Below are 27,616 nucleotides of genomic sequence, written 5' to 3' on the forward strand. Positions count from 1 at the left end.
ATGTGCGCTGGCGCAGCTTTCGTGGGCGTCCTGCACATAAGATAGATAGATATATAAATAGTCAAAATTTTGTGAGAAAATTAACCTTTCACTACACCAGCGCTCCTAGCGGTGAGTGAATTCCATGTATCTTTGTAACTAAAAAATCTTATAAGTAATACTACGTAAGTATATGTAGTACCAAATGATTACATACCTTTATGGATACTAGGTATCTGATTTTTAACATCCTTGTTTCAGAATTTCTACAAAAACGAAATCGATCGCAAGGAAATGTACCTGCGCTACGTTTACAAACTGCACGACCTACATATCGGATCTGAGAATTTTGTTGAAGCCGGCTGCACTTTACTGGTAAGTATTTTAACATTTTTTTTGTTTAGTTTTCTCTGTCCCAATGAGTGTTTGTCTATAAATCTTGCAATCTGAAATTCATCTACTTTCGCTCGTCCTACAGAGCTGAACTTGTCAAAAAATTTCTGTTATTTGTTATTTTAAGAAAGTGATTTAATAATATAAGTAGAATTTCTTGTCACATAATAATTACATTTAGCGCCTGATAACATTAATCCGCAACTTGCACTGCAACATAAAGCACCCGTAATATCACATCTATGGATATTTTTGTGCATTACCACTGAACTAATTACATGAATATAATATCAAATAAGAGCCACAATGTTAACGGAAATGATAGTAAATTTATTTATTTTTTGTGTCACAGCTTTATGCAGAAACTCTGAGTTGGGACAGCGATCAAATCGGAGTCGACCTTGAATACCCTGAAACGCCAGAGTGGAAGAGGAAAGAGGCTCTGTACAATCAGGCGCTACAATACTTCGATCGCGGAAAGGTATAGCTGATACATGATAACTGATACTAAAACTACACCCCGGAGTATTGCTTGAAATTTCGGGATAAAAATGTACACTAAGTTATATATTTATTTCTAATTCATCGAAATCCGTCCTATTTGCTATGTCCATTTTGCTTCATCTAGTAATAAATATTTTCACTCGCAACTAAATTTCCGCTTTTATAATATTAGTAGAAAGTAGAATTGCCCCACATGACTAAAATATACTATTTTTATGAATTTCCACCTGTATATCATAATAATATATAAATAAATAATAATAATATAATTGTATATCGTAATATAGCGTATATGCCAATTTGCATGCTCAGTAGTTAAAAAATAAAAAAATTAACGGATATAAAATATGTTTTTTACATTCCAGTGTTGGGAAAAAGGTCTGCCTCTACTTCGCGAACTAGCAACGTTATACGAAACCCGCCTCTGCGACTACGCTCGTCTCGCACATTGTTTACGAATGCACGCCTCGTTTTTGGATTCGGTTCTCAACGATCTCAGACCGGAACCGGAGTATTTCCGTGTCGGTTTCTATGGGAAAGGTTGCCCGTTGTTTGTTAGGGTGAGTATTTCCATTATACATTATCACTTATTCGCCTTCAGCGAAGGCATGCAGTATTTTTGTGGTGTAGATGAAACATAGTGAAGCTAGTTATGAAAGGAATAATACTAATACCGAGTGTGCTCTCTGTCGATGATAACTATTTGCTTCTCCACTGGTATTGGTGTGAAATTAAGACGTAGAATGTAAGAGTAAAAGGTTTGTATATTAGGGATTCCTCACATAAACGATGCTAGAACGATGTCGGGCTATGATGTCTCAAATTCAAAATCTCATCCACGAATAAGCCGCTGTCCAGGTAAACGTGACCTAAGGATTGTGCTACTCTCGACGTAATAAAGACGTGGTACTGCGCGCCCCGAAAGTTGAGACGTGGACATAGAAATTGTCTACTGCTATATATGTCTCATTTGCTCTATGGTATATGACGTAGTAGATAGAACGTGGAAAGTATAGTTCTATAGTGTTTTACCTATGTATGTATATGAGTGTGTTGTAAATAGTGGAAATATTCTCTTAATTTGACCTATTACGTCATGTTTAAAGAAGAAATGGGGGCACACTTCTGATTGATTTCTATATCTATCCAGAATAAACAGTTCGTATATCGCGGCCACGACTACGAGCGGATAGGCGCGTTCACACAGCGGCTGCAGTCAGAATACATGGCGGCCCACATTCTGATGAGGAATACTCCGCCTGACGACTCCATCATAGCGGCTGATGGACAGTGTGAGTACTGTAATACAGTTGGCGTTAGTTGATTTTGATGTAATGTACGAAGTTTTATCAAATTTTGACCATTGCATTGCAAAAATTTAATGTGTAGTTCGTAAAAAATCCGTTTTGTTCACTTTCATGACAGACAATAGTGTGTTGCCGACATATGAACGACTGTCCATGAACTTGCAGACATACAGATCTGCAACGTGAAGCCGGTCCCGTCGCGCAGGAATTGGCCCGCGGGTGCGCCGGAGCAGGTGAAGCGCTTCTACGCGTGCAACGAAGTGGACACCTTCCTGTGCGACCGTCCGCTGCACAAGCCGCCCATAGACAAGGACAACGAATTTAAAGTAAGTACATGTCGCAGCGGTGTAAACGCTCTGAGAAACACTCTTATATACGCCATTTTGCTATCGCGCAGCAAATACGCGCCACGAGAGTTGAGGCTTGACGTGTCTGTGGTTTGCCTGCGCATTAGACATTTTGGTGTTGCGTGATAGTGATCTATAAAACTTATAATTTTGTTTCAGAGTCTGTGGATCGAACGTACCACTCTAGTGACAGAGAACACGCTTCCCGGAATACTGCGGTGGTCTGAAGTTGTATCAAGGTCCGTCGAGGAAATCCCGCCTGTTGAAGTAAGTTTAATTTATAAATAAAGAATGATTGAGCTACGAAATAAAGTCTAGTTTTCAGTGATTGTTATATTGACCGTTATTAATGGACTGGTTTGCCATTGCCTTCTCCATTTCACACACAAGTTAATAATCAACAAGTTTCCGTTTTCCTTCACCGGAAGCAGGTGGTGGTCTATGAAAACTACTATACATTAGTTAGATTGATGTGGCATGAGAAGGATTAGAACCTGGGACCATTCGGTTCCCAGGCGGACGTCCCATCACCGCTTCAGAATAAATGGAATTAATTGAATGATTGCAGTTCGCATGTGAAACGATGGAGTCTACAGAGCGCGAGCTTCTTAGCTTGATCTCACAGTACACGGCCGACCCTACGCGGAACATCAACCCCTTCTCCATGAGGCTACAGGGTACCCATACTTCTCGTTACTTTTTTATTTGTTTACACTTTAGAACAAAATATATATTGTGAATGTACAAAAGGTGGAATTCTAAAAATGTTGTCTAACATCCATTGGGTCATATAGATAATGCTATGCGGGTGCAAAAAATAAATAATTGTAATAAATAAATATCACGAAATTTTGGGTTCGATGCATATAAAATCATAGTCAATCATACAAGTGTTTATAAATAAATAACAACTCTATATCTTCCCGTGGATGTCGTACGACACACAGGCTTGGCAGTTAATGAACAACTGCGTATATCATTTCCAACGGAGGTTGATATCAGGCAATCGGCCGGTTGTAAAATAACACTGAATCTTCGAAATTTCAAGGTTATTTGTTCACGTTAATACCTAACGCAACATGCAGACAATATGAGTGTGATAAATAAAATACCCTTCCCCAGGCACAATAGACGCAAACGTGCAAGGCGGCATAACGAAGTACGAGCAGGCGTTCCTGTCGGCGGAGTTCGCGCGGACGGCGACAGCGCGCGCGACCGCGGCGGCGGCGCGGCTGCGACGCCTCGTGGCCGCGCAGCTCGCCGTACTCGAGGCTGCGCTCGCGCTGCACGCGCGCCTCGCGCCCGACGACGTCAAACCTTTACACAGGTACGCGACACTTGCTTTCTTGCTCTTTAACATCGACGGGGAACCGAGTAGAATAGAGAAAAGATGAAATGGTTTATTCTAACAGTACACTACACAAAAAATATATCTCTTTTATACTCTTCTTATACTTCGATTTTTTCGGATTTATATATAAATTTCTTTTATTAATGATTCCTAATACTATTGAAATAAAAAAAAATTGATGGAATGTAAAATTATTAACTGAGTTTTTAAAGATTTCAATTTGATCAACCGATAAAGCATTTATACAACGATCCGCAACCTTTTCTACTTTTTTCTTCTTCATTCAGTAATTTTCGGCGTCTAAATCTCTTAACTTCGACGTCTAGGTATCGAATACAATCAAAAATCAATATTGTTGTACACTAACAATATTGATTTTTGATCAATCTGTCTATATAAAATTGAAAATAAAGGGCACTCTGTCCTCTGCTAGAATTTTTATAGCATTGGCAAAAAAATAATTTAATTCGTTAAAAATCAATTTTCTACTCTTTATAGACAAACTGTAGGAGAGAGAATAAAGAAAGCATTTTACCCAAAATACGGTAAAAACATTTACGAATTTGGAGACAAAATATTACCATTTACTTTCAATAAGGTTTTCATGATAACAAAATGTCGCAAAAATAAACTTTTTGTTCCAGGCGGTTAGTGGAGCGATTCAACCAACTGCGACAGAACTTAGGGCCGGGATTAGCTCGTGCACGGAGACAGCTTTCTGAGAGTATTGTCAAGTAAGTGTCACTCTTGTATGGTATACTTTTTTTTATAATTTCTTATTTATTTTATCAATTATTTTGATATTATAGTAATAATAAATTTATTATTTTAATCCTTGCATATATAGTATATATAGTTGAGATAATGACAACTTCCAAAATGTTTTATTCTATATTTATATATTTTAAACCGGTATATTTTTTCAGTACACCTTTGCCGCCTGTACCAGCATTGGATAAAAGATCTCAAAGTATACAACAAACTGAAAACTTATATGAAGATCATTTGTACAACAGACCTATTGTAAGTTTAAAAATAAATTTTATTTTATTCAAGTGTGCTAATACCATTTGTATAAAGAAACCGTAACAAAAATACACTTATGAAAAATTATTCATGGAATGGAAAATTATTAATTGAGTTTTTAAAGTTTTCGATTTGATCAATATAGATCAACTATTGATTTTATTGTGTATATTGTATTCAATCGCACATGGGCCACACTTTAGCCATGTTCAACAAGTATCGCCCCCGCCTCACAGTATTCAGTAGAAGAGCCGGCGGAGCCGAGCGTGATGTCAGCCAGCGCGCCGCTGCGCGACAGCCGCTCCGACCACGCCATGCCCATGGTCAAGTCTGCTTGCGTCTCCTCGAGGGACTCTCACCAGTACAGGTCAGTGCTAGGAACCTGTACCCGATGAGTCAACCTAACTAATATTCAAAATGCGAAAGTAATTTGTTTGTTACCTCTTCACGCTCTAGTACTCCACCAATCTTTTTTAAATTTTGCATACATGTAGGTTGAAGTATGGAGAAGGACATAGGGTGGGTACCTTTCTTCGCGAAATAATAACTGTTCCCGAGGGAAATTTTACAGAGCCGCGGTCAAAAGCTAGTAAAGAAATATATCAACTATGTATTCATAAAAAAAGTTAGAACATACTTTGATCTAAAGTATGTTTTGTCTCTTTCTGTCAATGGCAAATATGAAGTACAATAGTGACAAAACATATTTTAGCTTATAACTTTTATGTATGCTTTAACTTTTTTATGAATGGCTTTTAGAAAAGAGAACGAATATAGGTAGCGTGAGAAATCGACATACTAAATGTAAAATGACGGTGTTGTGTGTAGCCACTTTAAAACTGGTAACTAACACATAACCTAAAGACTACTTAGGAACAAAAACGGATTTTTGTTCTATGACTTTTCGTAATTAGTAGTATATTTTTTGGAAGTTGTAGAACAAAATATATTATATTATCCATGTACTTAAGTCGCCTTTAGAAGGTTACGCATTAGATACCCTGTATAATGATACACATGAGGACTAATAAACCAAACGTCGAATCAAACAGTTGTTTCACAAACTTCGCCATTATATGGGGTTATTTTTAAAACAACAGCAATCTCGCAGCATCAGAAAACTGACATCATGAATGAATGAAGCGTTTGTTTTCCGAGTTTTGATATAACTCAATACATTAGGTAACAATTTATGTTGGTTTCGCAGGGATTCCATGGACGGAGAAATGGTTGAAACTCGTCGCCATAGCCGAGCTTCATGGAGCGAGTCCGGCGATGCACCGCCATTGCCGCCGAGGATTTCAGGTTAGATTTACTGTCTTTTATTTCGTTTGTTCTGTAGCGTGCTGTGCGTTGTGGCTACTCACTGTGCACTTGTGCATATTGCACAGGTCCATCCAGTTACATTATAGTTAAATTGATGTGAAAATTCTCGACGTGTAGTTGGTGTCTTCAGTAGTTTCCCGTAGATTGTAATTCACACATAACTCTTCTCATTTGAGCGTATTTAATTGGCTATTCGATACGGTAAAATTTAAATTTATGAAGGTATTTAAATAATCAAACACGATAAATAAAACACTTTAATTGATCAGTTTTATTAATTACTAGATTTACTATTTTTTGTGTCTCATTAAAGTATATTAGAAATGCTTTTTGATTCCAAAATCCGTGACGGAACAATACATTACCGTCATACAGTTGCTCCATATAAAATTTAATTTCTTATTTTGGAATGCTGTTTTTTGTACCATCTAATCAGCCCTTAAGACGACAGTTGGTTGTGATTCTCACAAGTTTAGTCACTAACTCAGGAGACAAGAAGTCATGGTCGGAGGCGCCGCCAGCCGTGCCGCGGCGGTCGTGCCGCGTGGAGCCCGAGCGAGGGGAGGACGCGCGGGACTCCGGTGTTTGCGTCGACACTCACGCCTATACCAACGCTGAGGAGCAGCGGCACCTTAACAATGGTATGCATTGTGGTGCACCACTATATTAGATTTCAGTTATGCGTATTTTTAGTTATAAAATTATTATATTTAAGTTATAATCATAAATATTTACTGCCAGAATATTTTACTTATATAATCTAATAGTCTAATTCTTGTATCTTTAACTAACAGCCCGTTTTGGCTTCGCTCGAGTAAAACCATAATGAATTATGTATAGTGGTTTAGGTGTACATAAACCTTCCCCAGGAATCACGCTATCTATTGGTGAAATCATACAAAAATCCGTGCAGTAGTTTTTGGGTTTATCGCGTACAGACATTCAGACAAACGCGATAGGGGAACATCTTTTTGTAATTATAAAAGAAGATTGAACACAAGCACAAAAGACAAAATTGACAATGTTCCCCATTTCAGATCTGGATGTGGCAGTGGAATCACTCCACTACGAAATAATATCGATGATGGCGGAACCACTGCGCGTGGAAGAGGAGACCCCCCCTCCGATCCCCCCCAAGGGGCTCGGACATCTCAGCAGCTTTGACTCTGGACATCATGAGAATGGCGAGTCACATTGTTAATACGTTTAAGTTTTTAAACGATAACGGAATTTTTAAACGATAAATAATGAAATAAATGATGTCAAGTAAGAAATTGATCTTCGGTTAGTTCAATTTGCTTGGGAAGATATTGAGATATCTTTGGATTTTAACCAATTTTATGCACCAGTTTAGCTACGGAATTTTGACTTGTGTTTAAAAGCCATATATTTGTTAGTCTGTGTGATTGATGTGATTCGCTCTTTTGTTATGCTCCTCAAAGTTCAAGAAAATGAGTTCTTAATTTTTTAAAATATGATGCAAAGTTAGAAACGCGACATCATTAAAGAACAGAATTAAACAACTATCAGTAACTAAACATAAGGCTTTAAACTGTCAGGCGGCATGTAAACGGTCCATCATATGGCGCAATATGAATGAATGACAAGGATACTTGACCAAATAGGAAAGTTTTATTTTCTCGTCAAAATTATTCGACAGGAACTACTCTTTTACTTAGTTGTTCAATCATATCGCACAATATTGAGAGTCTAGGGGCCGCCTAAGCCTACATCTACAAAGGTTTCGTAGCAATTAGCCTTTACAACGTATTGCGTACATTATTTAGTAGGCGCATTCATGTAATTAATATTTAAATAGTTTTAGCATTTAATCTTTATTTAGTAGATGCATATCATTCCGTCACGGAAGTTAATTTTAGCTAAGAATTTTAGTAATAGTTTATAAAAAATATTCATTTTATTTATTTGCATTTTATTAAGTATCGGGGCCATAATACAGGTGATATAGTGACAAACAAAATAACAATAGTGTTTAATTTATAACGTACAACACAACATAGTAAATATGTGGTTTTAGCTTCTATGGCATTTAAGACATATGAGAGTTTTTTTTTATTATTTGATCATAGTATAGGTAGTATTTTTTTAATGAAACGTTTTTAAAATTTATGTTCATTGGGCACCAAAAATATTTTTAACCAATAATATATTAGGTAGGTATTTTGTTGTCAATTTGTCTAATGAAGCGATTTGAACCAGGAATTGCTTTTTATAAATATAATATATATGTGGGCAAGTATTTCAATTACCCATATTATTTGAATATATACTATTCTAATTTTATTAGATGATTTTTGTGATTTATTCGAAATTAATAGATTCCTATAATAAAGTATTAAATTAATATTAATATAATAATGATACAAAATTTATGGCTAATATGGTCTTTTACATAAAAGTACATATAATTATTTTATTCGATGCATTTATATTTGCGATTTTATGATATTTTTTATTCTAATTGATTTCGTCATCTTTCGCACGAGACGACCACTAGATTGGCTACCAATCACAGATTGACCACTAGATCTGAAATACTAATGCTTATTACAAGTGGCTATGAAAATTATTGTTTCGTAGTTTTATAAGGTATATTAATAACATCATCATTCGCCTACCCTTATCCCACTTTATAAGGGGTCGGTACATGTAGGTATTCTCCACTTCTTCCTGTCTGATGTCAACCAATCTGCCACATTCCTCTTAGGGTGAATTTCACGACTATTTGAACGCGGCGTGTAGCGTATTAGTGTCGCACATTTTTAGAATACATACATATAGAATCATTTTTAAAAAAATTAAACATAAAATTTACATTGTACCAGTACTTTACTTATTTATAAAATAGCATAATAAAATTGATTACTGTGTATGGTACAATTTAATAAACACTAATGACAATCGTCGTTCAAAACCCTCGTGAAATTCACCCCTTAGCCTTATCGTACCTGTTGCTCTCCATCCATCTCTTCTTCGCCCTATTATGTTTCTTTTTCCATTCAATTTCATAACCTATACTCTTCTTTATACATTGTTATTCTCCTTCCTTCTCTCAACGTGCCCACCGAAGCCTATTAATTTCCAATTTTTCTTTACAAGATTTTCTTTATAACACGACCATATTACCCTCCTGTTACCGTTTCACCAGACTTGTTGCTTCATTACGGTTAGCAATTGCCAATATAAGTATGCCGTAATATTTATGTTTCTTGATTTGCACACCATACCAGAGCGTAGACGTGACTTTGTCGACGCCATTTCTAGAGTAAATGTGGCCGAGTTATAAAGATTTACAAGGATTTATTCAAAAATTACCCGCAAGCCTTAGCCGAAGTCGACGTCCCGTGTGCGAGATATTTTCGAAATGTTATTACGTAGTGTTTAGTCGTAATTACTTGCTTTATAAACGTCCACATGAATCATATAAAGCAGAACATATAAGACTCGTTTTAGGCTCATATTGAATGTCGATATTATATAAATTAAGTATTTTTATCATGTAGTAGGTACATAGTAGTAGTATTCCTATTTTCTCGTAAAACTTGTAGGTAATTTTATCTAGTATATAGATTTTTTTCAAATTTATGCGCTTGATCAAAGCATGTCCAAATATATTTTCTTCTTGATTCAGAAATATACTTATAAGTCGTGTCAGTGTAATGTATATTTCGCGTATATAATATATTATCTATTTGTACTGAATAATTCACAAATAATAATCGTGCTCACAAAATTGAACACTTTTCTATCTAAACTGAATCATATTATTTCCATTAAATCAGTAGAATTGATACACAATATATAGATATAATGAAATATCGATTTCCTCCTTTGCCGTTAGCTTTTTAAGCCTTTACGAAACGCCTCCGATGTAGGTACCATAAGTGGCTTCCTTCAAAATGTCCATTTTCATAAAAGTTTCCAGTATTCAAGTATTGACTAATGTAACCAATAACAGGTTGCGAATGAAAACCGCATTCACTAAACATCTGGAATGGATTAACAACCACATATTGAGTGACTTATTTCAATTATTGATGCAAGATATCATCCCATTCCCACGATAATATCTCATATCTCTTCTATATCGGTGAAAGATTATGACTACGTGCAGCTATTAGTGGAATTCCTGACTATAAACATAACTATGACGATTTTACCCTACTTTTTACTGAGTCAAGAACGCCAACGCTTAATTCCAGACTTTTTGTCTCCGCAAATAGTTTCCTTTTTTGTGTAAGCGGTGGTAATCACAAAATGATTGCGCTATGATAAAAATGCGGTAGCGAGTGCAATGAGAAACTCGAGTAATGCGATAATCGACATCGCCTTAAGTGAATTGTTAGCTTTATTAAGATGCAACAAAAAGTGTATTTAAAACTTCCATTTGAATATTTTTATGTACGTACTATGGTAAAAGAGAGTATGTGTATATGAAAATAATACAACAATGATTGGTCAATAGACCGAACACAAAACGCTACATAATATTATTTTCCTCTCTAACCTAACTTTGAGGTTTGCAAAGACGTAGTAATGATCAATACCTAGTATGGTGTTTACATTTTTGACAAATGAATTAAATAAAAATATGTACGTATTTAGTTTCTTATATTTTTGTTTATTTTTTATAACTACTTCATTGTTCAGTTCACTGTGAATCTCCAACAAGCGTGCAATGTAATAAAATAAGGCTAACTTACATAAACTTTACTTTTAAGTTTTCATATGAGATTCAATATGGCGGTCCTAACTAGTAATATGAAGGTGAAACACTAATGTAATGTCACTTTATCTACTAAAATAATGCCAAATTTCGTCCCTAAAAATGTAACCACAGGTCATCTTTATAATTTTATGCGTATCCTTACTCTTTTGATTATATTTTAAAGGGATTTTTGAGAGGTGAGTTTTTTTTAATGTATCAAATTACGATTTGTATCAATGATCTCATTTTGGTTTCGCGCAAGACCTTTTTCAGGGATTTGAAAAAAAAAAACATAAATTACATTACCTCATATACAACGCAGTAACAATTAATGTTTATAATCTAAACTAAGCATTTTATTCATCGTTTAAATTTTTCTATTCAAGTCTTACCAATAACCAAGTGATATTTTTGTATTTTTACGTAGTTCTTTTAAACTATAACTTTAGGTATAAGAACCATATTTTCAACGAACAATTTCTTGAAGATTTTACAACAGTTTTATCTGTTTACTCGTATTTACTACATTGTATACTATTCAGCATGTTAGATAGTTTTCTATTTGGACTTGATGCACAATGTCGCTTTCGCAAAACGCCATTTCCGAATTTGACATTTTGCGAAAGTGAACGAATTTTTCACAATGACGTTTTGCGAACGTGACGTTCAGCGACAAGACCTATTTTAACGATAATGTAGTTGTGTTGATATTGATATTATTAGTTGTAAGCTTGGACACTATTTTTGTATAAAAGGTAGCTACAATGGCCGACTGTCAATTGAACATTATAATTTTTCGCCACGAATGATAGGAAATGTTGTGTGTAAATGGCGATTACCTTTTTATATTTAAATGTTCGGTTATTTTATAATTATTAACGAACTGTTTTCGTGATGTTTCTCTGCAAGATACAACTCCATTTTACAAATAATACCTGATTTAAATTTGTATTTGATTTTTTCTAATTTTTAGTATATTTTAATTTGTTATACATTTTGAACTAAAACGGCGTTTCCCCATTTTAAAAATCTGTGTTTATTTATTAGTAAAATAGTGAAATCTTGTTCCTTGCTCATTCCTACTTTACATAATTTTAGAATTGTACTTTAGATTTTGTAAAATAGTGTCTAGCCATACAAGTATTAAGTTACCTAAGTTTGAATGGATTTGACTGATTTTAATCATATAGTTTATTATGTGTCTGATATTGGGATTGTATACTTTGTGTTAATGTTACATATTTCTCACTAGGATAGTCTAACTTGTTTCATATTATATTTTAAGGCTCGTCTTTGCGATGTTAGCTTGCTATACAAATTCTGACTTTATTTGAAACAATGATAATATTGATCAGGATAAATTACATTACATCGTCTTCCAATAAAAAAGTTTTCCAGTCAATATCTTGAGACATCATTACCAACATCAGATTATAATGAATGAACATCGCAAAGCGTTATTTAATACAATGTTTTATAATTATACCAAAAATTCAGCAGCTATTTTTATAAAATATAATATAAATTGTATTATTATTTAAATCGGGATTAGTCAAGGCTCAATTCGTGCTATTTCTTATTGATCCGATTCTTCCTACGTGGGATAGAGAAGTTTAGATTTTCGCCAAATGAAATTGATCAGTACAAACGTGTAGCGGATTTAGTACAATCTAGCGGAGAAGAGTAGCCATTTAAAGATATGTATGTAAATGGGCGAATAAAAATATTTAGATGGTGATTCCATTGTTTTTTTTCAGTATCTTATAAATACTAAACCATGGAATTAGTAGGTACTCCGTTACTAATTCCATGTACTAAGCATCGCAAGGCTGTCACTTCAGCTGTCATTTTCTGGACAGTAAAAGCATTCAAAGAGTCCATTGAATATGTTTTTTCTGTCAACGGATTTTACGGCCGTATACAGGAAAATGTAATCTGCCGCAAGTCGAACAAAAAAAAGTGGCACAGCTGTATTATCCTTTTCTCGCAGCAATTCAGGTATATTTTTTCATGGTAAGCGCCAATGTGTATTATCGATTTCTTCAACACATTAAATATTTCATTATCAAATATAATTGGCATTCATTATCAACTATCCTTAGACGTCGAAATGGAAAGTGATTGGAAGGTGCGCCGGCGCGCGTGGTCATGCGAATCGATTATTGTATTTACCGACAGAATTTCTAAATAATAACTGCTCTCAGTCAGTAATTGAAGGTAGTCAACGTGGACATTTGCCACGCCTTTGAAGCTAAGCTGCACATAAATGATATAATATTTGAAGATTTATGTGTAGAGTGGACGAATTTCCATGAATAGATTTGTCAAATATAATGATAATGGTTTGGGATGCTTTATTATATTTTGGGTTTAGGATACACATAAACCCTGACATATTCTAAGCTAAAATATGTTTTGTCTCTTTCTGTCAATTACAAATATTAAAAAGTGCGATAGTGACAAAACATATTTAGCATAGAATACGTTTTAAGTTTTTTATCAATAACAGGATAAGTAGTGTGTATCCTAATTAAGTAGGTAGGTACATCTACAATCCAGAGACAAATTTGGTCATGTTTCGGGTCATATCATATTTTTAACTAAATAAATAGGTAAAGGCCACTACGTGGAATAAAATAAGAAAGAATTTTTGTGTAAAAGTGTACAGATATCTAATATCAATTTACAACCATACTCAAGAAATCAGACCTAGTACTTAATAAATAGTCCGAATTCTCCACAATGAGTTAAGTATCCCGGCTTCTGTTGACACCATCTTGCAACACAGCCTACGGATCTATCCGCAGATTTATCTTCCAATTCTATCACTGATGTCGACCAATATCTTCTCAATAGTTCCTCCCACTTGGTGCCCTTAATGGAAGGCGAGTGTTTGACAAAATTTGACAACTTAATGAGAGGGCCGATGAGGTAACTTGTTGAAAGTGATCGAGAGGAGGATGACTTGAGGACGAGGCGAAATATTAGCGGGTTTATTACATGGATAAGTTATATTTTGTGTAGTGCAAATAACCGTTTATAGTTAATATTTGAAATAATTGTAAAACATAGTTTTTAATTAATGTACCTATCAATTAATTAGATTATACTGTCTTAATTATATTAAAATCTAAATTTTTTATTTTATTTTTCAGATTTTTCTCAGTCTTTAAGATGTTCGCTCTTATATATTTTTGGTGCTGAGCATTTCGCGCTTCCATGTGCATAATTTGATATGATATCAAGGTGAGTTTTTGTTCTAATTTATTTACACTAGTAAATACATAAAATTGAACTGAAGTCCTGTTAAAGGCAGACATTACTCAGTGCTCACATTAGTGTCCCATTTATTAATTAGTGCTAATTAAATTGAAAGTATCTGTTTGTTAAACGGTCCGTGAAGTGCCATGTGGAGTGCAACGTGTGCTGAAACACCTGCAAGTGGTAATTAATTACAATTATGCACTGCCAATAAATGGACGAACATTTAGTGCGATCATTTTATATTTCAATGCTCGTGGAAAGAAGTAGTCTTCCATCAATATTGACGTTTATTGATCATTTTATTATACGTAAATGATTACGGACCTTTTAAGACTTCACGACTAAATCCAACATTTTATCTGCTGTTGCTATGAAAAACCGCCGATCCGAGCCAAGCCGATGAGCTATAATTATTAAAACTTGCGTGTGGGCTTCGCTTTTTTGGAATGTAGGCTAACGCGATACGATTCACCGGCACGAGGAATTGGTGTAGAGGATAGTGTAGACACAAGTAGTACGGTCCATACATACATTATTTTGCATTTTTCCCATAGGTAAGCATAGACTACGGATTTCCAGTTATCGATCCTTACCAGTCTCATTAAGGGCTCCATGTCCAATGAAAAGGAAATAAATTTGTGCTCTTTTAGGTAGAAGCCGCATAACCTAGGTAGGTTATGCGGCTTCTACCTAAAAGAAAAAAGCTTAGGTAAGCTTCAAAACCTATTATATCCTTAACTTATTTTCTCAAATTTTTATTATTTATGAGAAAAGTGACATTTACCTGACAAATGAGAAGTTCTGATTGTTTTGAAGTCTCAAAAAAGAAGAATTTTGTGGGAAAATATTCTTGATTCTGGTATTTACGATAACTTTATTCTGTTCAACATGGCTATGGCTTTGCCGATGGAGTCTAACCCTGAAACTATGAATAAGTACTTGATGAAACTGGGAGTGTCTGACAAGTGGCGCATGGTGGATGTGATAGGACTGGAAGGTGAGGCCCTCACCTGGGTGCCGCAGCCGGTTCTTGCAGTCATATTGCTCTTCCCTCTCTCCGACTCCTACGAACAACATCGGCAAGAAGAAGAAAAGAGTTTGCTGAAAAAGGGGGAACAACCTCCTAAGGATGTGTTTCATTTGCGTCAAGTGCTCAGCAACGTGTGCGGTACTATCGCTCTGGTTCACAGCGTGGCGAACAACACCCCTACCATAGATCTGCAGGACGGCCTCTTGAAGAAATACTTGAGAGACGCTGAAGGCCTCGATGCCGCCGCTAGGGGAGCCCTACTGGAGAACTCCACAGCCATTCTAGACGCTTATAAGGAAATCATGCTAATTGGCAACGCAGAAGGTAATGAAGCTAATGATGTCGTGAATAATCACTTCGTCACGTTTGTCCACAAGGATGGGAGGCTATTCGAGCTCGACGGCCGCAAGGCCCTGCCTATCGACCACGGGGAGACCACTCAAGAGACTCTTCTGGAGGACGCGGCTAAGGTCTGCCGCCAGTTCGTTGAGCGGGAACCAGATAACATCGGCTTCACAGTCGTAGCTCTGGTACCAAACCACTAAGTTTCCATTTATTCAACTTATTAAGTACTTATGTCGTGTTAAAATAAATTTCTTCAAATTGATTTTCTTTTAAATATAGTTTCAAGTAAAACGTGGAGAGGACGCGGTATCATGCGATGCTTTAATATGGCACTAAGAAATATTGCGATCATTAATTCTGTTCATTAGTGTAACCAGAACATTCAGCTCGCAGGACGGTTCGATTTAAGTCTTTAATTCATAATTAATCTCTGTGCCCTTAACAAATCGGCTGAGAGCCCGCCGCGTCCACGTCTCAATTAAAGAATCCGCGCACACTCGCGACACGGCTCCCGCATTCCTCCTTTAAAATTCTCTATCTTCGGAAACTAATTAAAAATTCGCCTCGCCTCTGAGTCTCGTGTTCAATCGGGGCGATATAACTTCATTTAAAAACGAGCAATCTTGTCCCAGATAAGAGCTGGCCAGAAAACAACGAAGAGCAGGGCTCGCCACACGCGGCAGCGACGCGTCCGCCAAAAAGACAAAGCGAACTCAAAACTTTTAAACGGAACGCGAGAGAATTCTCCGCGTTAACTATGTCGATACTGGGAAGGACGCGACATCGGTAAGTCACGTCACCAAATAAATGACGCCAGGCCTGAAATAAATATATAAATATTGTGTAAATAAAGAAAATAATGCGGCGGGGACCCGAAATGCTTTAAATATTCAAATGAAGCGAGCCGAGGTGAAATACGAAGGTGCGCTCGCTCGAGTTGAGCCCAATTAAATCGGTGCCACTGAGGTAGAAATTAAAAACAAAAGGAGGATGACTGGGGTCCGCCGCGCATTTTTCTCATGAGTATTATTAGCGCGATGTCAACCCACAAAAAATGGAGTGGAGGGTTGTCGTGCCCGTGATCATTATCGATAACATCCCGCGTTTTGTATTGTTTTGATAAGTGTGATACTGTTGAGTTCGGACGTTTTGTTGACATTTTACGTTGGGCATACACACGTGATCGATATGTCGACCGATCGGTTGGGAAATGAGCGAGGATTCCTCAGTTCTTTGTGCACGAGGCTATGTCAATCAAGCGCTGACGAGCCTTTAACATGGATTAATGGGTGAAAAACAAAACCACAAGCGTTCCTGTTAGGGTCATTACTCATGGAGGGCCTGGTGAGAACAGTATTAATATTTGCCTATAAATCAATTACGGACGTGTAGCTCGCTAATGCTCTACTATTGTACTGCTTTCTTGTGTTGATGATAAATGAGTGACATTCAGAATGCGAGGTTCCGTTTCCGTCCCTTGTTCCCTGGGACTTGATTTCTTGTAAGAAAATTATATCAAGGTTCTTGTAAAATGGCCAACCGAAAAAGGCTCTACAGTTTTCCAGTAACAATTTCTAGATGAAGTTCAAAAGGTAAAATTTTACTTATTGTTTAGATAAATATCTATCTAATAATTGTTTAATCGTTATTGCCTTCCTTTCAGACACGTTTTTAGTCAGGTATAAACCTCAATGATTTTGTATCATGGAACTCTGTTAATCATACACTCTGTTAAACACTGTTAATCGTGGAACCTAAGACTCAGTAGACGCAGCCGAACTATTAACACGAAATTCATTAACACCACCTCGACCTCCACTGGCACCCGCACGATTTATCCAAACAAAATACATTTATTTTAGACAATGACCATCTAAGTGCTTATTGGGAGACGTACTTACCATCAACATGATGTTTCTACTATATGTTCCAAAATGCTACTTATACATTGCGTGGCAATATCGTGGTTAAATTTGAGAAAATAGTATGCTAGCAGCAATGGATATAGTTTAATTTCAAAAGTCATGTTATTGATGATACTGGCAGCCAAGGCGCGCACCAGGGGTCCCACCGCTGCCTACCAACGCTCATCACTATTCAATAAGCTCCATTTATTGAAATTACATAATTTGTGTGTGAATAATGACGATTGTGATGAATCTCCGTGGGCGATGCGAACGACTTAAACCCGATTAACTTTTGACCGTTCACGATATTAATATGCTGGCTTCGACACCACCACAGCGAGGATAATGACATGGAAATCAACTGTTAAACTGTGTACACGAGCTGTATACGTCCTATGCGTCAATGGGATTGTATTCAAATACGTAAGTCATTCAATTTTGGTGAGGTCGTGTGAACATGGCAAAAACATTGGGCAGAGTCGTCTGTCATCGTTATCATTGCTTTTGGTGATTATAAGCTATGAATAAATTTTGTTTGAACTTTTTATTTGTATGTAAGGTTTATAGGGCTTGTTAGTGATGAATGTTTATTGTAAATGTTAGAACGTATATAGGTTTTAAGATTAGATGTCTCCGTATGTGTAGATAAAAACACGAACACGAACTACCTAAAAGATATACTTAAAATATCACAGATACAAATATTTCCATTATGATGTCCGTAAGAGATGGAAAAGAAGTTTCCATTCGTCTTACCGATTCTAAAAATAAGCAATCCGAACTTCATGTACATAGGTTCCTACTTATTTAAATCTCAGTCATTTATATATGTGTTATAGAGCTGCAGACTGGCTTGTGCTACAAATAAAAGACTATGTGAAAACAGATGAGACACCACGCACATTTATGCATAGAAACAGCAAATATTTACGAATCCGTTAGGATGAGACAGAGTGATAATTACACCATTTAATTATCACTCTGTCTCATTCTAAGCTTTCTTCTTTTAATCCACGCCCACGCAATGAATTTCGGTGCAGTGTTTACTATTATTTAGACATTTCTATTTCTATAGGTTTATCGACATCGTGCGAAGCCGGGCCGGGTCGCTACTCTTGTATTTCAACGAAAAGCCGTCACTTGATGACGTTTTTTAATCTATTCTCGGGAAGTCTATTATAGTCAACACCTAGACCAATCAATACCTCAGCAAGGTGATGCGATGGTATAATAATTGATCGCGGTGGATGTTGGTACGGATTTACAATATCCAATTTTATTAATCCTACTCCAATTCCCAATCCAAGTAAGCAGTAATGAGGTACTTATTCCGTTTAGTGCACCCCTTTAAATTAACACTCTCCACTTGAAAAAGTACTTACATTAAGTTTACAAAATCTATTATTTCACTTGGCTTACGTTTTTTAGAATAAGTAAAATTACATCTAATTGAGCTTTAAAACTTACAATACCTGCGCTAATACTCCTAGATATGTAGTTAATTATCGATCTTGAGGACTCTTCTTCACTTTTGGTATTTTGTGTCGCCACGAAGAAAGTAGGATGACTTACAAACGATGCGCTGCGCCCGCGCACGGCCTTTATGATTTCCGAGAACCGAGTGCGGCACTATTCTGGAAACGTTACCGTCCAAATTAAATTAAATAAATTATGAAACGTGACCACGGATGGTCATTACATCGCTGGCTTCAAAACTTGTGCCAACAGGAAGTCTTGAAATTGGAACAAAAAAAAAACAAACACAAGTGAACATAAATAAAATTGTTCAACCACAATTTGATTTATTTTAACCTATACGTAGAAACTGTAAATTTTCAACTTTTATTTTTCATACAAGAGCCAAAGATAGAGTAGCACAATAGATATTTTTAGTTTATTCTGATATAATTAATAATTTGTTAGTAAATGTTTTATTTACTGAGAAAGTAATCAAGAAAATGATCAGATTAGAGTGAGAGAAAGATGTGAAGAATTTTGTAAATACCATTGCTTGTCTTCCCCGCCATTTCTAATACCATTATCCATCCGAATACGTTAATACTCTGTAGTTAACAATATATTTTCTGATTAGCGTTTTAATTATGACAGTAAATAACCATAAAGACAATCAGTAGTCGCGGGATATAAAGGCAAGGGTTAAAACCGGCAGCGGCCGCCCGCGGCGCGCTTCCTCCCTTGCGGTCAAATGGACCATTAAACTGTTTGGGGCCATAATGTTCAATTACCAAAATGCACAATGCTTTTGATAGTTTATTTAGCTATTATAATATAAAATGTCCAGTTCCCAGAATGGTCAAATTCTAAAATGTCGATAAAAATGCCCAACGCATAATTCACAAAAATCTACTAATTTACACCAAAATCTACTAAATGAAATAGTAATTTAATAAAATTTTGATTTTTCTTTTTTATGAATTTTGGTTTGCCTATAAAAAAATTCCCAATCATTTTTGACAAACTGAAACCCCAAATATTGTACATTTTTAAAGTGTTAGATATTTTGGTTATTGTAGATTATGAGCCTGAAAGCATTAAACAAACCCGCATTTTTGTCTCAACATTATAGCCTCATAAAGGCATTAATAAATCCCTGCAAGCCAGTTCGGAGCGACGGCCGGGTTATGGGCGCTACTGGTCTCGAGAATTCTGCGTTTTGACTCTAAAGCCGAGCTCATGGTTCAGGAAAGTATTTTGATTACTTGAATCAATCGAAATTCTGCTACTCTAAAGTTGCCCGTGCGGTCAAAGTATTTATTTTTCTTATAATGCCGCTTCTTATCGAAAATTGTCTACCATCATGGCTATCTTGACTTTTGAAGCTGCTATGCAGAAGAGCGTTGGGGTACTCGAATGGAACTAATCTATTATCATTTTATTATTTTATTATATTATGTTCCCTTTGGGTTTATCGAGTGGTCTGTGTATTTTTAAATTTTAGTCCCATATGAATATTTAAATAGAATATAATATTACAAATTTTATTGAGATCAAAAGTCTATTGGTAATATACCTTTCAATTCAGTAAATACTGCTTCAAGAATATATCAGTAAATACCGTTTCACATTTCTTTTTAATTGTTTTGTACTCATTATCTATCACCATCTTATTACCATTCTAATTACTACAATGATCAGTTTGCGCAGAACCTTATTAGCATTAACAGATTTCTCCCAATCGTACTTGTTCCACTTAAATGGACATCACGGCATCCTGAGCTGGTGATGATGTGTAAATAAATATCATGGAATGACCGCACCAAATTGGATGGCTTCAAAAAATTTGAATTTCCAATCCTGCGTTTGCACTTAATGGCAAGAGTAACGGAGTTCTTACGTGAATTAAAACTGTTTCGATGTTGAGTTTGAATTCACTGATGGTTAATAAATTTATTGATATTATTCCCAACAAATCAATTATAGTCCAAGACAGTCGCATCGTATGCGCAGGCGTTGTTTTTACCGGGAAATCGATGTCTTTCTCTTTATTTTTATTAAGTGTCCCGTAGTTTTAATTTTGTGAGTGGTTTATATACACAACTTTCATTTATATACATATTTCAAAATTTTTTCAATATCAAAGGCAAATTTGTAAAGATTTATCACAGCCGGTAATACACGTGTGATACCTCTGGTGTTGCACGCTGCTGAAATAATAGTATAGGTCTATATAACATTTAATTGCTATGTTTATCCTTATAAAAAATTGCATGCAAGATCATTTCTTACATTGGGAGACCTAATAATACTCGTACCTCTACATATTTAAAAAATATATTCGAAATGTGTTTATGAAGCCTTTTCAGATGCCTTTCAAACTATCAATACAAAAATGTCCAAGACCAGATTTCTCCGTCCGAGATTCCTAGAATCCGTGCTATGTATCATCGTCCGGTTAATTGGTAAAATGGTAGTATTGGGCATTGGGGGGAGGGGGGAGATTAATGAGCGGCTACCGCGGGCTTATCGCGCAGCATCGGGCGCATGACTGATCATCTGTCGTGCGCCTGCGCCTCTACTGGACTAGGGAGGTGCTAAGACTGTCGATGTTTCTGTAATTTGATATTGGAATCGAGCAAATTAAATATCGCTGTCTATTGTTTCACAGAAATGGGGAAAGCAGCCGATTTATCGATAATTTAAATTGGCATAAGTAATAACTTAATATATTTATACCAATAATAATTACTAAGTTAGATTTAATATTTTTGAATAAGTTAAATAACTCAACTTTTTGCCGACGGACTGTTAATTGAGTTAATTGACTGACTTGAGGGATTTTTAAAATTCAAACAGCTCAAATATTTTTACCGACTGACTTAAATGATTTAAAAACTATTATATAAGAATAAATAGAATTTGAAGTGTCTTTTTATCGATGTCGAGGCAAGCGGGCAACCTTACAGTCGTGATATGACAGTGGAGCGCATACCTTCTGAGAAGTCGTACTCGTCGAATACCTTACGAGCAACGTGCCCATACAACCTTTTTTAACCATAGTTTTATTGCATTGAAATATTTTTGTTTAGATTAAACGACGTTTAGCCAGTAGATCGGTACATTAGGATTAATGTAAGACATCAGTTCACTCTCAGTACGGGGAATGGCTTTGGGAATTTTATATCGCCATAGATAAACTAGACGATTGTTCTCAAATGTCAGATTTCTCGGATCGATATGACTACTGGTCTTAGTTTCATAACCTCTAATTGATTTCCGAAATACAAGATTTTGGATACGATTTCAATATTGTTTTACTAATTTTGTGGGTTTTTTAATTGAGGTGGATATTAAACTTAAAAATTATGTAATGTGGTATTTGTATAATGAATCGACAATTTATATACACGATATACCTATACTTAAATGAGTCATGTATGATTTCATCTCATACAAGTAGTAAGTTTTGAATAAAAAGTAAACCCCTTACTTAAACTTTTTAGTTGTTTGACTATTTATAGTTAGGTACACTTAGGTATTTAGCATTCAGCGGGATTGCAGACCTCAAGCAAATAAATTAATCATTCATTTAAATACAAAGACTAATTTAATAAGTGACCCGACTCTCAAATGTCAAGGCGGAATAAAAAACGAAAAGAATTTTAAAGAAGGATGGCGAGTGTACGGAACGCCCAGGGAGTGTCATGGGAAAATCGACTTTTTTATGTTTCAAATAAATTGGAAGTCATTTTTAAGACGCGACTCTTTTTTGTTTGCCCATTGAGGAGTACAATGGGTGGACAAGAATGACTGTTAGGTAACATTTTTAACATCATTATAAGTGAAAAGTCGTGAGTGATGGTGCCCGTCCCACAGGCTGACCCAGCTTATGGGCGCTTCCTGGAAATTGAGATTTATATGATGAGCATTTGTGCTCTAAACGGTAGCCATTTGTTATATTGTTGTGGTGTTGTGATGGATTTTTAAATAAGTGGTTACTTAGTCCAAGCAAAGTCCAAGTCTCTAGCCTTCATTACATTACAACTCATTGATGACCATTAGACCTACTTAGGACAATCTAACTATATGAGAAATAATCAATTTATTTCAACTAGTTACACAAGTTGACAATTCTAGACATTTTATTATGATTTCGTAACAATATGGTAAAAATTAATCCATATAATCATATCAATATGCCTCTTCTGTTTATCTATCAGATGATTCTATCTCTGCATGGAGTAATATAAACAATATGTCGATACTTGTTATTTTATATTTTCTATGAGCTCTAGAACTCTTAACTTATTAAGAATACTAAATGACTACTGCCTCGACAGACTTCACTGTTCTTCATATTATCATCATAATTAATATCAAATAAGAATGAAAACTTACTTAAAAAGAAAATTAAAATATAAACACAACAAACAGACCAAGTCAAAAAGTCATCTCATTTTTTAATTGCTCTTATTTACCTTCCTAAAAGAAGACCACTAATAAAATTCGATATAATGAAATGATGACAACACCAACATTTTTTACCGAAGTTTTCGAATTCTATCCTCTGGTTACGATAGAAGATCGTTCGATAGACGAGTTGACATTCGTTTTTTGTACGGTGTATAGGAAATTAAGCGAAGATATATCTGAGTAGTGTATCGATAAGAGATGATAAAGTAATGGGCACTATCGGCTTCTGAACCGATGCAACAGTAGCCGGCCACTCACACTGTTTTGCTTTATTGAATTCCTTTCTAATAACTGTGATTGGGATCTATTTTGGCTATAAGAGTGAACACATCGTCTAATTATATTAATTTTATTGATATTATACAAAAGGGTTTTTAATAGCATGTTCATGGCATAAAGATGCAACTACAAACCTATACCCAATAAGATCATAATGAACTATAGTAACTTATCTGGAAAATAAAATAATTGTACAGGTATTTTTAAAAGAAATAGGTAGGTAAGTAGGTAGGTACATTTATTTAACTAACTCAACCCGCAGTTCCGCATTACTTTTTGTTTGACCCTGGGTCATTAACTATAGTTTGACGACCTCGGTGGTGCAGTGGTAAAGTTCTTGCCACTGAACCGAAAGGTCCCGGTTTCGATCCCCGGTCGGGTCATGATGGAAAATGATATTTTTTCTGATTGTCCCGGATCTTGGGTATAATATAATATATGTATTTGTTATAAAATATAATGTCGTTGAGTTAGTATCTCATAACACAAGTCTCGAACTTACTTTGGGGCCAGCTCAATCTGTGTGATTTGTCATAATATATTTATTATTTTTATTTATTTATTCCAAGTTTCATCAAAATCGACCCAGCGATTTAATGTTATAGTTAATATAATATATTTATAATGTTATAGTATGGAAGTATGGATTCTTGGGTAGGTATACTATAGTATAGGTTAAAATTATAATGAGATATTCTACTATATTTCACTAATAGGTCCACAGCCTTACTTTAACCATTGCTTTAACGTAGGGATGTTATGGATATGAAATTTCTGATACGGATATGAAACTATTTCGAATTGTCTGCTATGTTTGGATAGATTCGGTTATGGATATTGGATTTTTAACGAATTTCAAATACTAAATACAAATATAAAATACTTTCATTCATAAATCATAATTTCGTAGGTATTACAATCAGTCTATTAGTAATTATAGCTTTTTAGTAATTTTTTTTATTGTTATCATATCAGAATGAACTTTTGTATTATTTTGTTACAAAAGCTACATAATTAATGTGTCTCATTTAGTCTCGAAACTATCCGAAACGTATGTATCGGATTCAGTTACGGATAGATTTTTATATCGGATATCCGAGTTAGGTTACGGAGCTCCTTAACATCCCTGCATTAACGCTCAATTTCCAACCTATACAACGCAAATCGTTCGTCTATCGACCATCATCGGAGAACATGACACCTGGATTCTGGACTAGAAAGCTACCTATTGAATTCGAATCGATTTTATGGCGATAATGGTAACTAGTTTTTTATTTGATTGCTTTAGGAATTCATTTCAACCCAAAGCAGAACAAATTATTAAGCTTTAAGTAGTATCATAGAATAAATAGGTAATTATTGAGATAATTATGCATGCCCCCCGTTTCTTATAGCATTACCTATATTATATATGAGTATATAACCATCTGCAGCACATGTACAGCATACGGTATTCACTTCACTCTACTCTTTCTGTGTGATTGTAAATCTAACTTTTCTTGCGAAAATTTTGACTGTTAATTTTTTAATTAATATCCAATTTAATTTATCTTTTACTGTTGAATGGATGTTAACTTTTTTCTTTTACATTATTATTTCGTGACGATCAAAATAGGTCACCTTTTGTGCATAATTCGGCCAGCTATATTCCTAACACCGTACTAGGCTAATCTAAAAGCCATCAATACCCGTTATCTGTAACGTCACCCGGTTTAGGGGCTTTAAATGAGACGGGGCCATCATCGGAGCCCTAATCGCTAAAGAGGTGCCAATATATAACGTAAATATACAATAAATCCGACTTAATGACGCTCTGAACTTTATGGTTCAAGGTTTGTGAGTAGAAAATGTTTTACTTAAAAGCTATACTATTCTAGCTGAGCATGTAAATATTTACTAAAGTATTTATTAAAATTTAAATTGAAATAAGTAAAACAAAAGTAATTATTTTCGTAATGATGTTGTTATGTAGAAAACATGTTTCGCTCATCTCTTAAAGACTAAGCCTAGTTTCGACTGTGATTTTGTGACTGAGGTCAATAGTTTATTACTCTTTGATAATAAGTAGGTATGTAGACATGTGCATAGATACATGGGTTTACTTTTACGCCCAGTATTTTTGAGTTTGTGTCGGGCTTTTTCGTTTATGTTTCAATGTATGATGGATGACCCAAAAAATATTGAAATAAAAGTGGAAATCGAAGTCTTTCTCTATACGAAACGATTGTATTGTATCTTTTTACATGTAAAAGATTTAACGGTGTTTAACCGTTTAGTAAATATGTGACTTTTTTATTCTAAATGTTATTTACTCCAAATAAAGATATAAAATAATATCTGCATAACGTACTTAAATAATGGATATAAATTTAACGAGTACGTTTATTATATAAAAACAATATGAACGGAACTCGACGACGCGTTTAGTTTATGCTAATCGCCATTAAAAATATTATAAAAGCGAGGCTGTACCGTTAACGTTGTGTTTCGAGGTGAGCAAATGAGAACGCCAACTTGAGAAATCTGTCATCGTGTGTTAGTAATACGTGAGTAATTAACCGTTTGTTTAACCAAAACATAGTTTAAGAGACAGTGTTAAAAAAATGATATTTCATATTAATATTAAAACGCGTACGAACGTACGACGTGAATTGTAGCCAATATATATGTATTGTATAAGTCAGATCTAAACACATCTAGCATATTACACGGACAAATTAATAGGAAAATATATAAATATTTTCCTATAATAAATAAATATATAAATATTATATATATAAATATATAATATTAAAATTTATTTGAATAGCAGGAATATATTTTTAAGACTCGAGACGAAATAATCTTTGAATGTTACTAATTTAACTTAAAAGAATTTAAAAAAATAATTAGCAACTTGCTTGGCTGCGTTGCATTAGGTATAGTCTTTGGCATTAAACGATCACCTATGCTCCCTTGCATTGCAGACCATGCACAACGATTGTATATATCGTTATGTCACTGAATTCACTCACAAAATTGACATTTGTGAATTTATAACGTTTTTAATTTTCATAATATACGGAACATATACAACAGAATGTCCACCTGCCCCTAACATCTAATCACGAACACAGGTAGCATATCACATCATCTCGAGCGACATGCAAGCAATCCATTTCGGTTATTAATGAACTCGGATTATTACTTTAGAATTCGGCCCCTCCTCCCCCGCGTCCCCTGCCTCCCCTGCCTGACAGCCGTTTATTTGTCAATGTCTGATCCACTACGTTCGACGCATCATATATTGCAAATATTTTTAACTTGTATTCTATAGCTCTGTACTTTCACTAGTATTGGTATTAAAAATCAATCTTGTATGGCTAAGCGTGTCGTCGTTATTTGTATCGTATGAATTTTCAAATGGTTCAAAATTTTTTTTTTTATCATATCCAATAGTTGTTGGTCATAGCTTAGTACATACATTATCATTGTTTATTGAACTGAATAAATTAACAGTTTATACATAAAAAAGTAGTAGTCATTTAAGTAAGTATATAATTTGTAAAAATCAACTATTAAATTTAAACAATTTTTATCAATTAAATTAAAACTAAATGGAGGTTGTTTCGTGAAAGTCTACACTCACCTATTTCAGATTAATGCTTATGCTACATAGAAGCATAAGCCGCCGCATAAAAATAGTAGACTAACATACATTATGAAGGGACTAGTCAATATTAATGAAAGCCACACGTTGAAATGAAAAATCATAAATCATTTGCAGCTGAGTGACGACGTCGACCATTCCTTGCAAATGCTAGCATTAGTATGCAATGGCAGTATGACTTTCGCTAGAATAGCACATCTAGTAAGAAAATCAAACAGACCCGCGGTACTTTTTCTTCCTCACAGTTTT

The 27,616-nt window shown here is 35.0% G+C and overlaps 2 protein-coding genes across 4 annotated transcripts in view; both read left to right on the forward strand.

The window, feature by feature from the left end:
* Positions 1-12,833, forward strand: part of spg (sponge) — a 52,137-nt gene extending 39,304 nt beyond the window's left edge. The window contains exons 24-37 of one of the 3 annotated variants that reach the window (XM_053747067.2): positions 241-354; positions 725-853; positions 1,242-1,436; positions 2,027-2,168; positions 2,349-2,509; positions 2,690-2,797; positions 3,099-3,207; positions 3,653-3,857; positions 4,526-4,615; positions 4,808-4,904; positions 5,144-5,274; positions 6,115-6,212; positions 6,722-6,874; positions 7,271-12,824. In XM_053747067.2, coding sequence (XP_053603042.1) covers positions 241-354; positions 725-853; positions 1,242-1,436; positions 2,027-2,168; positions 2,349-2,509; positions 2,690-2,797; positions 3,099-3,207; positions 3,653-3,857; positions 4,526-4,615; positions 4,808-4,904; positions 5,144-5,274; positions 6,115-6,212; positions 6,722-6,874; positions 7,271-7,434 — 1,896 coding nt within the window. In that variant the 3' untranslated portion in view covers positions 7,435-12,824. Of the gene's footprint in view, positions 1-240; positions 355-724; positions 854-1,241; positions 1,437-2,026; positions 2,169-2,348; positions 2,510-2,689; positions 2,798-3,098; positions 3,208-3,652; positions 3,858-4,525; positions 4,616-4,807; positions 4,905-5,143; positions 5,275-6,114; positions 6,213-6,721; positions 6,875-7,270 lie in introns of all 3 variants that reach the window. The other 2 variants (XM_053747068.2, XM_053747069.2) reach the window with 2 other exon arrangements.
* A 2,161-nt stretch (positions 12,834-14,994) lies between these two features.
* On the forward strand, positions 14,995-15,863 carry LOC128670637 (ubiquitin carboxyl-terminal hydrolase-like). Its single transcript, XM_053746456.2, has one exon. It carries the CDS (start codon positions 15,115-15,117, stop codon positions 15,799-15,801), a length of 687 nt encoding a protein of 228 aa, XP_053602431.1. The 5' UTR covers positions 14,995-15,114; the 3' UTR covers positions 15,802-15,863.
* Positions 15,864-27,616: the final 11,753 nt, after the last annotated feature.

This window comes from Plodia interpunctella, chromosome 6 (genome assembly GCF_027563975.2).
Source record: "Plodia interpunctella isolate USDA-ARS_2022_Savannah chromosome 6, ilPloInte3.2, whole genome shotgun sequence".
Classification (NCBI taxonomy): Eukaryota; Metazoa; Arthropoda; class Insecta; order Lepidoptera; family Pyralidae; genus Plodia; species Plodia interpunctella.

Excerpts from the sequence above, each read along its gene's own strand:
- LOC128670637 (XM_053746456.2), top strand. The coding sequence starts at position 15,115 with ATGGCTATGGCTTTGCCGATGGAGTCTAACCCTGAAACTATGAATAAG.